A 14,149-nucleotide genomic window follows, 5' to 3' on the forward strand; every position below is an offset into this window, starting at 1 on the left:
ATTTGATTCTGTTCACTGAGACAAATTGCAGACGTAATCTACGATATAACTGCGCGTTCTACTATAACATCCAGTAGATGAAACTTCAGACTCAAATATCGATTTATGCGCTACTTCTACCTGTTGCTGCGACAGCTGCACATCATCGCATTAATGTGTGACAATACATTGTAAGAATCATGTGTATCGTATCATGCGCCGTCCAATGTACGCGCACGCGCCGACCGTTACTACTGCGTGTAGTGGCACAACGCAGCGAAGAGACAACTTCAGTAAGTTAGTCACCTTCGTCAGAAAATCATGGAGAATGAACTCACGAATAATCCTAGCGTCTCCGTGCCCAAGCATTTGATCGAATACAAATACAATGAATATAGCATCCAGATAATACGTTGGATTCTCAAAGCAATTAATGCATGGCCACGTCCCGCCGACATCTCAATCGTCGAGAAGATCCATTCCGATTTCGCAAGATTTATGTGCTACTTCCTGATAATCGCCGTCATGGTACCGAACGGTTTAAGTATGTTTTTGGATAAGCAGCTGCCTTATGCGGACAAACTGCAGAACTTCGGCCCATTCACCTTCTGGGCTATAGCGATAGTAAATTATTCCTGCCTCCTGATACACATTGACGACATACGTGATTGTGTGGAGCACGTAAAGGTAGACTGGCGGATCATCAAAGGTTTGGAGGATCGGAAAGTGATGCTGAAAACTGCCCGGCTAGGCCGTTTTTTCGCCGGTTTCTGTGCCGTGTTCATGCACTGCGGCGTGTTCTCATACAATATCGTCCAAGGAACTCTAAAGACTGCTTTACAAATGGAGAATGGCAGTGTAACAGTTCGTACTTTACCCTATCCGTTCTACCACAAGATCCTGAACGCATACTACAGTCCAGCGTACGAGTGCGTATTCTTTATGCAATTCCTCTCGTCCTTCATCGTGAACAGCGTTACAGTTGCCACATGTAGCTTGGCAGCAGTTTTCGTGATGCACGCATGCGGCCAAATAAAAATCATGATATCTTGGCTAGAAAATTTTATTGACAATAGAAATGAAGAAGGAACTTCTATGAGGCAAAAATACGCAATCATTGTAAATCATCATTTGAGAATCATAAGGTGAGCTATCATTTTATGTTCTTTACTGCATTGTTAAAAATCGGCAGCAGAATTTAATGTAATATAACGAAAGCAAATTTCAAGCAAGTATATTAAAAGCATTTAATGTAAATTTATTGCTGTAGATTACATTAAATTTAATGTAATTTAAAAATACACCGAATTTCATGAATGAATATTTTTAATATTATGTGCACTTGATATTTTTTAATTTGTACCACCATCAGATGATAAGATCTAATCCAATTCAATTCAATAATAGCATAATTAACAACCAATGTCAAACTTTTTACATGCTTAATTCATAATATTTCATTTTCAAATGCAAATATCACATAATAAATGTTACATGGTTAATCAAAATTATTGCAAAATAATTAATCGTGAGTACATGCTATATTTACAGTTTTGTATCTCGAATAGAAAAAATTATGAATATAATTTGTCTTGTGGAATTATTGGGATGTACAATGCATATATGTTGCTTAGGATACTACTGTATGATGGTATGAAAATTCTTTCGAAATATACACATATCTACTTTTCGTTTTACGATTTGCATTTTTATCATTTACGACTATATACGTCAGTCTTAATATCGTTTTTAGGATTATTTTTCAGGCGACAAACGAAGTATCTTATCGCATGGGATGGTATTATGTTCAATCACTTTTAATATTTTTATATTTTGTTACATCGGGGAAATACTTTCTGAACAGGTAAAATTAAAAATAATAAATTATACGTTCCATTGAAAAATGGTATACGCGATTACAGAGTTTATACTTGTGAAAATGAGATTTATTATTGACATTCCTTAAAATGCAATATCGCTGGTACCTTCAATCAAATTATAACAGGTATACGAAACGGCCTTTAGGGCGAACAGATTGGTAAATCTGCCTATATGACAAACTGGCATCTCTTGCCTGGGAAATCCGCTCAGGGGATTATTTTGATAATCTTAAGATCCAATACTGTCCTCAAGATAACTGCGGGAAAGATTGTCCAGCTTTCATTTGCCACTTTCGGTGACGTGAGTACAAAAAAATGTATTAGTCACAGTTTACGCATATAAAACAACACGTTATTTTATATAAAAAACGTTTGCATTGAAATTTTATCATATTTATAACATTCGTGTAACACAATTATGCATTTTAAGACATAATTTTTTTCACGAGTAATAGAGAGGTAACTTAGAACAAAGATAAGTAATTTCTAACTGCTTCAGGTAATAAAATCTGCGTTAGCGTATTTAAATATGCTTCGGACTATACTGGTTTTATAAATAATTATACAACTTTGGCATGAAAAAGATAACGTGTAAAATAAGCAGTTTTATAATAGATACTTAATAAAAACTTTATGTAATATTTGTTTACGTAAAATGAATACCCACTATTCGGGCCAGAAATGATAAATTTAAAATATAATATTTTTAATTATTATATTTTATACACATTTTATACACATTTAATTAAATATACTAATATAGATTTTAATTATAGAATTTTATAAGATCAAAAATATAACGTTTACATATGTATACATAAATACACAAATCTTACAAATTCTGAAAGTATTGATAATATACGTAAATATGATCCAAACAATTACATTATATATTTATATTCGTTTTGTACATGTAGAAGTATTACATTTGTTGAAATAAATCAGGTTATTCTATACTAAAGCTATATTTTTTCACTATATCAGCTATATGTTATAATGATAGTCAATAACACGATTTCAAAAAATATATTGATCAATCTTTCAGAGAAAAATTAAATTACACATTTATCTTGCACTCTCACCGTTTTTAAAGATCACTGATTTATCATCAAGATACTACTATATACGAAGTGAAATATACGTAAGGAATGATCAACTGTCAACGTCGAGAAAATGAAGTAGGAAACATGTTTGCAGTATATTACGTATTCCCCCTTGATCGTGAACAATAGAATTAGAAACTTTCTTGCTCGTACAATTTACATCCTTGTCTGTATCCCCTCAAAAGGACTTGCACGCAGCACGCAATAAAGTTTCAGAAACTACAATCGATCATCTCACTAATAATGAAACAGCCAGTAGATAGAAAGGGTAGGAAGGAATCAATTGCGTTCACGCACCAAGGTTTATAGGCTCACGGAAGACGCACATGCGCAAACTGGCGGAAATCAATTCACTGACAGTCAGCCAGTTGCGCGCATAGTCGCGCTTCAGTCATTACCATGCTCGATCATTCGAAGTTGAAGTCGAGCTCTCTCGAGCCTGTGACGGGCGATTGGAACTACAGCATTCAGCTGAATCGCTGGTTCCTGAAGCCAATTGGCGCGTGGCCGTTAACACTCTGTGAGACTACAATGGAGAAGATCATTTGCATAGTTCTAACAATAGGCAGTGCTTTCTTGATATGTTTCCTGCTTATCCCGTGCACTCTTTGTAGTATCCTAGTGGACACCGATCTCGACACTAAGATCAAGACGATCGGTCCAAACAGTTTTATTTTAATGGCCGCGGTGAAACAGTACATCCTCATTACCCGCAGCGAGAACATCAGCAAGTGCATTCGAGATATCCGCGCGGACTGGGACCACGTCGCGTTGGGCCACCGAGAAATAATGATGACCACTGCCAAGTTTGGCAGGTGGCTCTCCTGTGTCAGCGCGATTTTTATGTACTCCGCCGGCATATTTTTTACCACGATTATGCCGATCTGCGCGAGAAGGACACAGGTCATCAATAACGAGACGGTGAGGTCGCTCTCCTTCCCGATCTACCGCGGCCTCTTTGATCCGCGCGCTACGCCGTTCTTCGAAATCGCGCAGTTCACGCAAGCTCTTGCTGGTTATGTCATTTACACGATTACCATTGGCGTGTGTAGTCTGGCAGCGGTATTGGTCATGCACGCCTGCGGCCAATTCCAAATAGTTATGTCAAAGATGGAGGATCTTGCAAGTGAAAAAGAAAAAAAGAGCGCGAGTAGGCATGAAGGAAGACTCGGTGACATTGTGGAACATCACATCAGAATATTGAGGTAACATGTTGATTTTTTAACATTAATCATGGATGGCTTTTAATCGCTTTACGTATAAAGACGATTGTGCTTATGAGAGAATAAATTTGCAATTTAAAAATGTTAAAAAACATCAGAAACCTAACATAACTTTCATTTTACAATAAATTATTCAAAATTTTTAAATCAAAAGCAGATTTTACATTAGTCAATATTGTAAATACTGTAAACTATATTATCAAAAAAATATCAAAAGAGAGAGAGAGAGATTAATATATTATTATATAAATCTATAATACAGAAAAAATCTTAGCTTTTGTTTTAATTATAATCACGTAACTTGTAGTTTTATCGCTCGTACCGAGAAGCTTTTAAACGAGATTTGTCTCGTGGACGTAATCGGATGTACACTCAACATATGTTTTGTAGGATTCAATATGATGACGGTACGAAATATATCAGCGAATATTTTAAATGCATTGACAATAATACAAATTACATTTCATGACATTTTGATGTTAGCCTTTTAGGAATGGGAAAATCGTGAAACACTAGGAACAATGACGTACCTTTCGTTCGTCATATCTTTCACATTCAATATATTTATCCTTTGCTATATTGGCGAACTTCTTGCCGAACAGGTACTCAAATTCTAATTTCAGCTTTTGCATATGTATTGCAAATATCATTAAATATTTACAAACTTTTCAGCAAAATGACAGATTAGAAAGAAAAATTAATGTAAATTTAGTTTTTGCAATTTTTACGATTTGCAATTTTTTCAAGCTAAAGAATTTGTTACTTTTGTGTTTTAAACCTTTACAACTTGATTTTTTACAAAAATCCTTTATAGTATAAATGACTGATTTGTTAAATGCTTTATAAGAATTGTTTTCTGTAAAGACCATTGTTAACATTTTTCTGACAGTGTATAGAAATCGGCATAAAGTCCTATATGATAAACTGGTATCGTATTCCAAATAAAGGTGCACTCGGTTTGATATTGATCATGACAATGTCCAATGCTACGATCAAACTCACAGCTGGAAAATTTATGAGTTTATCTTTGGCCAGCTTTTGCAGTGTGAGTAAAAATATCGTTAGAATTATTATTCTTGTTCATCCATATACAAAAATTATTTTCCATTATTCAAGTAATAGATGCAATGAAAAAAGTTTCAGGTCATGAAAGCATCTCTGGCTTATCTAAATTTACTTCGTACTTTTTATGTTTAATACAATAATAGCATCATTACGGAGATGTATTATAGTAACGTTAGTGCTAAAATATATATTTAATAAAAATTAGTTATACGTCAATGATTCTAGTTATATAAATTATTATTGAAGTAAATGTAAACTTACAATTAAATTAAATTTACTACATATATGATAAGATTAAAATTCCAGATTAATTAATTATATTCTCAACGTATAAATTTATGTTATCATGCGTGTGTTGTGCACAGCCTATATCCTACGCATCTATCTACTGACTGTAATACTTCCAACCTTGCGTTACGCAGTATAGAAATGGAATGTGTATATCCGCGTAAGTACAGTTCGCGACAAAAAAATAGCACACCTAATATTTTTATTAATTGTTATTTTATAAATTACAAAAATATAATTTCACGTATACATAAGTATTATACACATGTTGTAGAAATTAACATACATAGGTATGTCAATTTCCACAACATATGTACGAAAATCATAATACAGTATTCATTTTATTTGTAAAAACCAAAGAATTCTTAAAAATCGGCGCAACAAATTAATAGCACAGTATTTTAAGTAAAAAAAATCTGTTGATATTTATCAAGAAAAATCGATATTTAATATTTCATAGAACTTTCAAACTTTTACAAAATTAAAATTATTCGCTTAGGAAGTGAATTGTAAAGTTTTTACATTTTTTTTTTAATCCTTTATGCTATTAAATTATCTTCATTTGGCACAAATAGCTCTATCAAAAACAGCCCACAAGTTTTCTATTATATCCAGAGAACGTGTTGCCCATTCCAAAGATGGTTCAACATTGACACTACATTTTTTCTATAAATTTCCTCTATATTATATGTTGAATTTAATAATAGCCAATAAACATTAATCAATAACAGAATTTCAGAAAGTATTTTAATTAAATTTTACAGAGAATTTATATTTCACATTTACTCATACGCCACCTTTTTAAAGACGTACCTATTATCTGTCAAAAGAGCTATATCCATGGTGAACTATCCGTAGATGACCATCTACTGTGTCAGAAAATATGAAGCAGGAAACGTGCATTACCCCGTGTATTACGTTTTCCGCCTTGATCGTGAATAGAGTCTTTTTCCCCATAAAATTCACTTCCTTATCTGCTTCCCTTTCCACACAGCACGCAATAAAGTTTCAGGAACTATAATCCACCATCTCACGAATAATGAAGCGACCAGCAGATAGAAAGGGTAGGACGGAATCAATTGCGCTCACGCACCAAAGTTTTATGGGCGTGGGAAGACGGACATGCGCGAACTGGCTGAAAACAGTTCACTGAGAGTCAGTCAGTTGTGTGCATCGTCGCGATTTAGTCATTACCATGCTGGGTCGTTCAAAGCCGAAGTCGAGCTCTCTCGAGCCTGTGGCCGACTTCAACTATAGCATTAAAGTGAATCGCTTGTTCATGAAGTCGATCGGCGCATGGCCGTTTTCACTCTGCGAAACTACAAAAGAAAAAATCGGTCAGATAGTTCTGGCAATGACCAGTTGTTTCTTGTTATTGTTCATGTTTATCCCATGCACTCTTTGTATTATCCTAGCAAAAATCGATCTCAAAGCTAAGATCACTATGGTCGGTCCAGACAGTTTTATTTTGATGGGCGTGTGCAAGCAGTTCGTTCTACTTACCAAGAGCAAGAGCATCAGCGAATGCATTCGGGATATCCGCGCAGACTGGGACCATATCGCGATGGATAGCGAAAAAAACCGAGAAATAATGTCGACCACTGCCAAGTTCGGCAGATGGCTCTCCACAATCAGCGCGATTTTCATGTTCAGCGCTGGCCTTTTCTTCACCACGATTATGCCAATCTTCGCGGGAAGGACGGAGATCATCGACAATGAGACGGTGAGATCGCTCGCCGTCCCGGTTTACCGCAAAATCTTAGATCCGCGTTCTACGCCGTACTTCGAAATTGTGCTGTTGATGGAAGCCGTTGGTTGTAACGCGATTTATTCATTCACTGTCAGCGTATATAGTATGGCAGCGATATTTGTCATGCACACTTGCGGTCAGTTCCAAATACTCATGCTGAAGATGGACGATCTTGCAGATGGAAAAGAAAGCAAGCTCGCGAATAATACGTATCAAGGAAGACTCGGTGAAATTGTGAAACTTCATGTCAAAATACTGAGGTAACGTGTTGATTTTTTTCCATATTAATCATAAATGGTTTTTAATCGCGACTTACGTACAAAGACGATTGTGCTCATAAGAGAATGAAATCATTTGCAATTAAAAAGTGTTAAGAAATATCAGAAACCTAACATAATTTTCACCTAATGATATAAAATTTTATGCTTGAAATTTTTTAATTAAAAATAGATTTTGCACTAATAAATATTGTAAATATTGTAAATTACATTATAAAAAAATGTCGAGAAAGAGAAAAAAGAGAGAGAGACAGACAGAGAGAGACAGAGAGAGATATTATTACAGAAATTTATGATTTGTACAAAAATCTTGGCTTTTGTTTTAATTATTATCACTTAACTTGTAGTTTTATTGCTCGTACCGAGGAGCTTTTAAACGGGATTTGCCTCGTGGATGTAATCGGATGTACACTCAACGTATGTTTTTTAGGATTCTATTTGATTACGGTACGAAACATATCGACGAATACTTTAAATGCATTGACAATAATACAATTACGTTTCATGATGTTTTGATGTTAACTTTTTAGGAATGGGAAAATAGTGAAGCAATAGGAACAATAATGTATGGTTTGTTGATGACATCCTTCACGTTCAATATATTTATCCTTTGTTATATTGGCGATCTCCTTGCCGATCAGGTACTCGAATTCTAATTTCAGCTTTTACACATAAATATCATTTAATAAATAATTAAAAAATTTCAACAAAATGACAGATTAGAAAGAACAATTAAACTAAATTTTACAGTTAATTTTTTCAAGTTAAAGTATTTTGTTATTTTTATGTTAAACTCGTACTTCATTTTATATAAAAATGTTCAGCAAGATTACAAAGTGCAAAATTTAATGTAAATTTTAATTTCTTAATTTCACAGTTAATATTTTCCAATTGAGAAACTTTGTTATTTTTCTGTTAAACTTGATTTTTTACAAAAATCCTTTGATAAAAACTTTATAATATAAATGACATTTGTTAAATGCGTTATAAGAATTGTTTTCTGTAAAGACCATTGTTAACATTTTTCTAATAGTGCGTAGAAATCGGCACAAAGGCTTACATGATAGAGTGGTACCGTATTCACCCAAATAAGGGTGCGCTCGGTTTGATATTGATGATGACAAAATCCAATTCTACGCTCAAACTCACAGCTGGAAAATTTTTTAATCTATCTTTGGACACCTTTGGCGCTGTGAGTAGAAATATCGTTAAAATTATTATTTTTGTTTATTCTTAAACAAAAATTATTTTCCATTATTCAAGAAGCAATAACAATATAAAAAAAATTTCAGGTCATGAAAACATCAATGGGTTATCTGAATTTACTTCGAACTTTCGTTTAAACTTTAATACAGTAATAGCATCATTATGGGATCTATTATAGTAACATTAGCGCTAAAACATATATTTACGAAAAATTAAATATAGGCTAATGATTCTTGTTATATAAATTATCATTCACGTAAATGTAAACTTGAAATAAAAGTAAATTTATTACATATACATATATGACAAGATTAAAACTTCAGATTAATTAATTATATTTTCAACAGATCAAGTTGTGTTACATACCACGCGTATTGCGTGTGTTTGCAAAAACTTATAGCTATATCCTACGCATTTATCTACTAACTGCAATTTTTTACCTTACGTGACGTACTATAGAAATAGGAGGATATCCACGCAAGTATATTAGAATTCACAGCGTTATGCACTTTTACTCGTCATCAACATGACTCAGATTCGATGACTGAGAAAGAGAGTCAGCTCCCTGTACAGACACGCTGTTATGGCTGTGTTTCGAAACATCACCCGAGTTATCAGCCCCCATGTGTCATTTTATCCTTCTTTAACATTCGATGAACAACAAGTGTAAAACAATACGTGGCGACATTGCGAAACAACACATCAAAATACTGAGGTAACATGAATTAATTTTTATATTAAACGTGCAACCGCGGTTATATACTGTAACGTGAATAAGGCTCAGGTGGCTAAGAACGAGTACATGGATGATCCGTGTGAACTGAATGTATTTCCGATATACTTAAAGACGATCTCATTCACAAAAATTCAATAGGCGCAGCCTCACAAACGAGACCAACGACAAGCGACACTTATCGTATGCACGCGTAGCGATAAGAGAGAGAGAGAGAGAGAGAGAGAGAGAGAGAGAGAGAGAGAGAGAGAGAGAGAGTACAACCTTAAGCGTGATGTTCGATGTCGTAGCGCCTTAAAAAGAGGGAGACGGCGATTCCCCACGTACGTCAGCCCAAGTGATCCAGTGCTTGCGATACCGTGTCGTGACTGGATTCGGAGCCGCAGGACTCCACGCGTTCACCCGCTTTGCTCTGTGCTCCGCACGTGCGTCATACTCCGTCGAAGCTTCTAACTCCGGAGCAACGCGTACTTTCCAAGGTTCTGTGCGTCGTTTCGACGTATCCTCGATCACGCTTTCATCAAGCACACAGTAAAGCCGAAACTCCTCCCCGTTTTTGATCTTGTGCCCTAACTGGTCCAAAAGCTTCTAACTCCCAGTTCTCCGGTTCCCGACTCCTTTCCCTCGCCACGCTCCCGTCCTGCCGTTACTTCTATTTTTCTATTTCCTTCTCTCTCATTCCTTCGTTCGCCTCGCTCGTCCCGCGCTTTTCCCTTTCCGCTGAGCGTGTTTCCTACTTCTGCCTATACCTATCTCTCTCTTCCGTCTTCCTTCTCTCTCTCTCCACTACGCCTCACAATTCACACGCCTAAATGCTCTGATTCGATACAGTTTTTGTTAATTGTTATTTTATAAATTACAAAAATATAATTTCACGTATACATAGATATTATACATATGTGTAGAAATTGACATACATAGGTAAAATCATAATACAGTATTCATTTTATTTGTAAAAACCAAAGAATTCTTAAAAATCGGTGCAACAAATTAATAGCACAGTATTTAAAGTAATCAAAATCTGTTAATATTTACCAAAAAAAATCGATATTTAATATTTCGTAGACCCTTCAAACTTTTGTATAAATGAAATTATTCGCTTAGAAAATGAATTGTAAAATTTTTACATTTTTTTTAATTCCTTTATGCTAATGAACTATCTTCATTTGGCATAAACACCTCTATCAAAATCTGCCCACAAGTTTTCTATTATATCCAGAGAACGTGTTGGCCATTCCAAAGGTGGTTACTTAACATTGAAACTGCATGTTTTCTATAAACTTCCTCTATATTATACGATGAATTTAATAATAGCCAATAAACAATAGTCAATAACAGAATTTCAGAAGGTATTTTAATTAAATTTTACAGAGAATTTATATTTCACATTTACTCGTACGCCACCTTTTCCAAGACGTACCTATTTTCGGTCAAAAGAGCTATATCCACGGTGAATTATCCGTGGAAGACCATTTACTGTGTCAGAAAGTATGAAGCAGGAAACGTGCATTACCCCATGTATTACGTTTTCCTTCTCGATCGTAAATAGAGTCTTCTTCTCCATAAAATTCACTTCCTTATCTGCTTCCCCTTGCACACAGCACGCAATAAAGTTTCAGGAACTATAATCCACCATCTCACTAATAATGAAGCGATCAGCAAGTAGAAAGGGTAGGAAAGAATCAATTGCGTTCACGCAACAGTTTTATGGGCGTACAGGAGAGAAGACGGACATGCGCAAACTGGCTGAAAACAGTTCACTGAGAGTCAGTCAGTTATGTGCATCGTCGCGATTTAGTCATTACCATGCTGGGTCGTTCAAAGCCAAAATCGAGCTCTCTCGAGCCTGTGGCCGATTTCAACTATAGCATTCAAGTGAATCGCTTGTTCATGAAGTCGATCGGCGCGTGGCCGTTTTCACTCTGCGAAACTACAATGGAAAAGATCGGTCAGATAGTTCTGGCAATGACCAGTTGTTTCTTGTTATTGTTCATGTTTATCCCATGCACTCTTTGTATTATCCTAGCAAAAATCGATCTCAAAGCCAAGATCGCTATGGTCGGTCCAGACAGTTTTATCTTGATGGGCGTGTGCAAGCAGTTCGCCCTACTTACCAAGAGCAAGAGCATCAGCGAATGCATTCGGGATATTCGCGCAGACTGGGACTATATCGCGATGGATAGCAAAAAAAACCGAGAAATAATGTCGACCACTGCCAAGTTCGGCAGGTGGCTCTCTACAGTCAGCGCGATTTTCATGTTCAGCGCTGGCCTTTTCTTCACCACGATTACGCCAATCTTCGCGGGAAAAACCGAGATCATCGACAATGAGACGGTGAGATCGCTCGCCGTCCCGGTCTACCGCGAAATCTTAGATCCACGTTCTACGCCGTATTTCGAAATTGTGCTGTTGACGGAAGCCGTTGGTTGTAACGCGATTTATTCGTTTACTGTCAGCGTATATAGTATGGCAGCGATATTTGTCATGCACACTTGCGGTCAATTCCAAATACTCATGCTGAAGATGGACGATCTTGCAGATGGAAAAGAAAGCAAGCTCGCGAATAATACGTATCAAGGAAGACTCGGTGAAATTGTGAAACTTCATGTCAGAATACTGAGGTAATGTGTTGATTTCTTTCCATATTAATCATGGATGGCTTTTAATCGCGACTTACGTACAAAGACGATTGTGCTCATAGAAGAATGAAATCATTTGCAATTAAAAAATTTTAAGAAATATCAGAAACCTAACAATTTTCACTTTATGATAAACAATACAAAATTTTATGCTTGAAATTTTTTAATTAAGAATAGATTTTGCACTAATGAATATTGTAAATACTGTAAATTACATTATAAAAAAATGTCAAAAGAGAGAGAGAGAGAGAGAGAGAGAGATTAACATATTATTACAGAAAATTATGATATGTAAAAAAATCTTAGCTTTTGTTGTAATGATAATCACGTAACTTGTAGTTTTATTGCTCGTATCGAGGAACTTTTAAACGGGATTTGCCTCGTGGATGTAATCGGATGTACACTCAACGTATGTTTTTTAGGATTCTATTTGATTACGGTACGAAACATATCGACGAATACTTTAAATGCATTGACAATAATACAATTACATTTACGTCATAATGTTTTGATGTTAACATTTTAGGAATGGGAAAATAGTGAAGCAATAGGAACGATAATGTATGGTTTGTTGATGACATCCTTCACGTTCAATATATTTATCCTTTGTTATATTGGCGATCTCCTTGCCGATCAGGTACTCAAATTCTAATTTCAGTTTGTACACATAAATGTCATTTAATAAATAATTTAAAAATTTCAGCAAAATGACAAATTAGAAAAAAAAATTAAAGTAAATTTTACAGTTAATTTTTTCAAGCTAAAGAATTTTGTTATTTTTTTATGTTAAACTCGTACTTCATTTTATATAAAAATGTACAGCAAGATTACAAAGTGCAAAATTTAATGTAAATTTTAATTTGCCAATTTCACAGTTAATTTTTTCCAATTAAGAATCTTTGTTATTTTTCTGTTAAACTTGATTTTTTACAAAAATCCTTTGATAAAAACTTTATAATATAAATGACTGATTTGTTAAATGCGTTATAAGAATTGTTTTCCGTAAAGACTATTGTTAACATTTTTCTAATAGTGCGTAGAAATCGGCACGAAGGCTTACATGATAGAGTGGTATCGCATTCACCCAAATAAGGGTGCGCTCGGTTTGATGTTGATGATGACAAAATCCAATTCTACGCTCAAACTCACAGCTGGAAAATTTTTTAGTCTATCATTGGACACCTTTGGCGCTGTGAGTAAAAATATCGTTAAAATTATTATTTTTCTTTATTCTTAAACAAAAATTATTTTCCATTATTCAAGAAGCAGGTACAATATGAAAAAAATTTCAGGTCATGAGAACATCAATGGCTTATCTGAATTTACTTCGTACTTTCTTTTGAACTTTAATACAGTAATATCATCATTATGGGATCTATTATAGTAACATTATCGCTATAACATATATTTACGAAGAATTAAATATAGGCTAATGATTCTTGTTATATAAATTATTATTCACGTAAATGTAAACTTGAAATAAAAGCAAATTTATTATATATTTATGACAAGATTGAAACTTCAGATTAATTAATTATATTTTCAACAGATCAAGTTATGTTACATACCACACGTATTGCGTGTGTTTGCAAAGCCTATAGCTATATCCTACGCATTTATCTACTAACTGTAATTTTCCACCTTACGTGACGTACTATAGAAATAGGAGGATATCCACGCAAGTATGTTAGAATAAGCGAATTCATAACGTCACGCACTTTTACTCGTCATCAACATGACCCTCAAATATTCAATGACTGAGAAAGAGAGTCTGCTCCCCGTACACACACGTTATTATGGTTGTGTTCGAAACCATCATCCGAGTTATCAGCCCCCATGTGTTATTGTATGGTTCTTTAACATTCGATGAACAACAAATGTAAAACGATACGTAGCAACATTGTGAAACAACACATCGTGAAACAACACATCAAAATGCTGAGGTAACATATGAATTATTTTTTATATTAAGCGTGTAACCGCGGTTTATATATAAAGACAATTG

General features: G+C 34.7%; 3 protein-coding genes across 4 annotated transcripts; all 3 read left to right on the plus strand.

The window, feature by feature from the left end:
- The first annotated feature begins 44 nt into the window (after nt 1–44).
- On the plus strand, nt 45–2,815 carry LOC105195342 (odorant receptor 82a-like). 2 transcript variants are annotated; one of them, XR_005574705.1, is made up of 5 exons: nt 45–1,124; nt 1,531–1,630; nt 1,733–1,843; nt 1,985–2,160; nt 2,359–2,815. XR_005574705.1 is itself a non-coding variant. In XM_039448934.1 (5 exons), the coding sequence occupies exons 1-5, from the start codon at nt 301–303 to the stop codon at nt 2,413–2,415; spliced, it is 1,248 nt and encodes a 415-aa protein (XP_039304868.1). In that variant the 5' UTR covers nt 45–300; the 3' UTR covers nt 2,416–2,502. The 2 variants fall into 2 exon arrangements, 1 of the variants encoding a protein (XP_039304868.1); XM_039448934.1 differs by having other exon boundaries at nt 2,005–2,160; nt 2,359–2,502.
- Nucleotides 2,215–9,073, plus strand: LOC105195343. Its single transcript, XM_039449260.1, has 9 exons — nt 2,215–4,167; nt 4,493–4,592; nt 4,677–4,787; nt 5,075–5,332; nt 6,695–7,548; nt 7,914–8,013; nt 8,097–8,207; nt 8,600–8,758; nt 8,859–9,073. Exons 1-9 carry the CDS (start codon nt 3,362–3,364, stop codon nt 8,907–8,909), a joined length of 2,550 nt encoding a protein of 849 aa, XP_039305194.1. The 5' UTR covers nt 2,215–3,361; the 3' UTR covers nt 8,910–9,073.
- Nucleotides 9,074–10,608: 1,535 nt separating this feature from the next.
- On the plus strand, nt 10,609–13,657 carry LOC105195345 (odorant receptor 22c-like). The gene is made up of 5 exons (XM_011160721.3): nt 10,609–12,126; nt 12,484–12,583; nt 12,671–12,781; nt 13,178–13,336; nt 13,437–13,657. The coding sequence occupies exons 1-5, from the start codon at nt 11,312–11,314 to the stop codon at nt 13,485–13,487; spliced, it is 1,236 nt and encodes a 411-aa protein (XP_011159023.1). The 5' UTR covers nt 10,609–11,311; the 3' UTR covers nt 13,488–13,657.
- The last annotated feature ends 492 nt before the right edge of the window (nt 13,658–14,149 follow it).

The sequence above is a fragment of the Solenopsis invicta genome, chromosome 5 (assembly GCF_016802725.1).
Source record: "Solenopsis invicta isolate M01_SB chromosome 5, UNIL_Sinv_3.0, whole genome shotgun sequence".
In the NCBI taxonomy this organism is placed as follows: Eukaryota; Metazoa; Arthropoda; class Insecta; order Hymenoptera; family Formicidae; genus Solenopsis; species Solenopsis invicta.

What these genes read in the sequence shown, in the direction of transcription:
- LOC105195343 (XM_039449260.1), top strand. Translation starts at nt 3,362, where the DNA reads ATGCTCGATCATTCGAAGTTGAAGTCGAGCTCTCTCGAGCCTGTGACG. An exon ending in CTTCATGTCAAAATACTGAG is followed by an intron (nt 7,549 to 7,913) that starts GTAACGTGTTGA and finishes CTTAACTTGTAG; the next exon opens with TTTTATTGCTCGTACCGAGG. An exon ending in CTTTGGACACCTTTGGCGCT is followed by an intron (nt 8,759 to 8,858) that starts GTGAGTAGAAAT and finishes AAAAAATTTCAG; the next exon opens with GTCATGAAAACATCAATGGG.
- LOC105195342 (XM_039448934.1), top strand. Translation starts at nt 301, where the DNA reads ATGGAGAATGAACTCACGAATAATCCTAGCGTCTCCGTGCCCAAGCAT. An exon ending in TAGGATACTACTGTATGATG is followed by an intron (nt 1,631 to 1,732) that starts GTATGAAAATTC and finishes TATCGTTTTTAG; the next exon opens with GATTATTTTTCAGGCGACAA. An exon ending in GGGAAATACTTTCTGAACAG is followed by an intron (nt 1,844 to 2,004) that starts GTAAAATTAAAA and finishes AACGGCCTTTAG; the next exon opens with GGCGAACAGATTGGTAAATC.
- LOC105195345 (XM_011160721.3), top strand. Translation starts at nt 11,312, where the DNA reads ATGCTGGGTCGTTCAAAGCCAAAATCGAGCTCTCTCGAGCCTGTGGCC. An exon ending in CTTCATGTCAGAATACTGAG is followed by an intron (nt 12,127 to 12,483) that starts GTAATGTGTTGA and finishes CGTAACTTGTAG; the next exon opens with TTTTATTGCTCGTATCGAGG. An exon ending in TAGGATTCTATTTGATTACG is followed by an intron (nt 12,584 to 12,670) that starts GTACGAAACATA and finishes TTAACATTTTAG; the next exon opens with GAATGGGAAAATAGTGAAGC.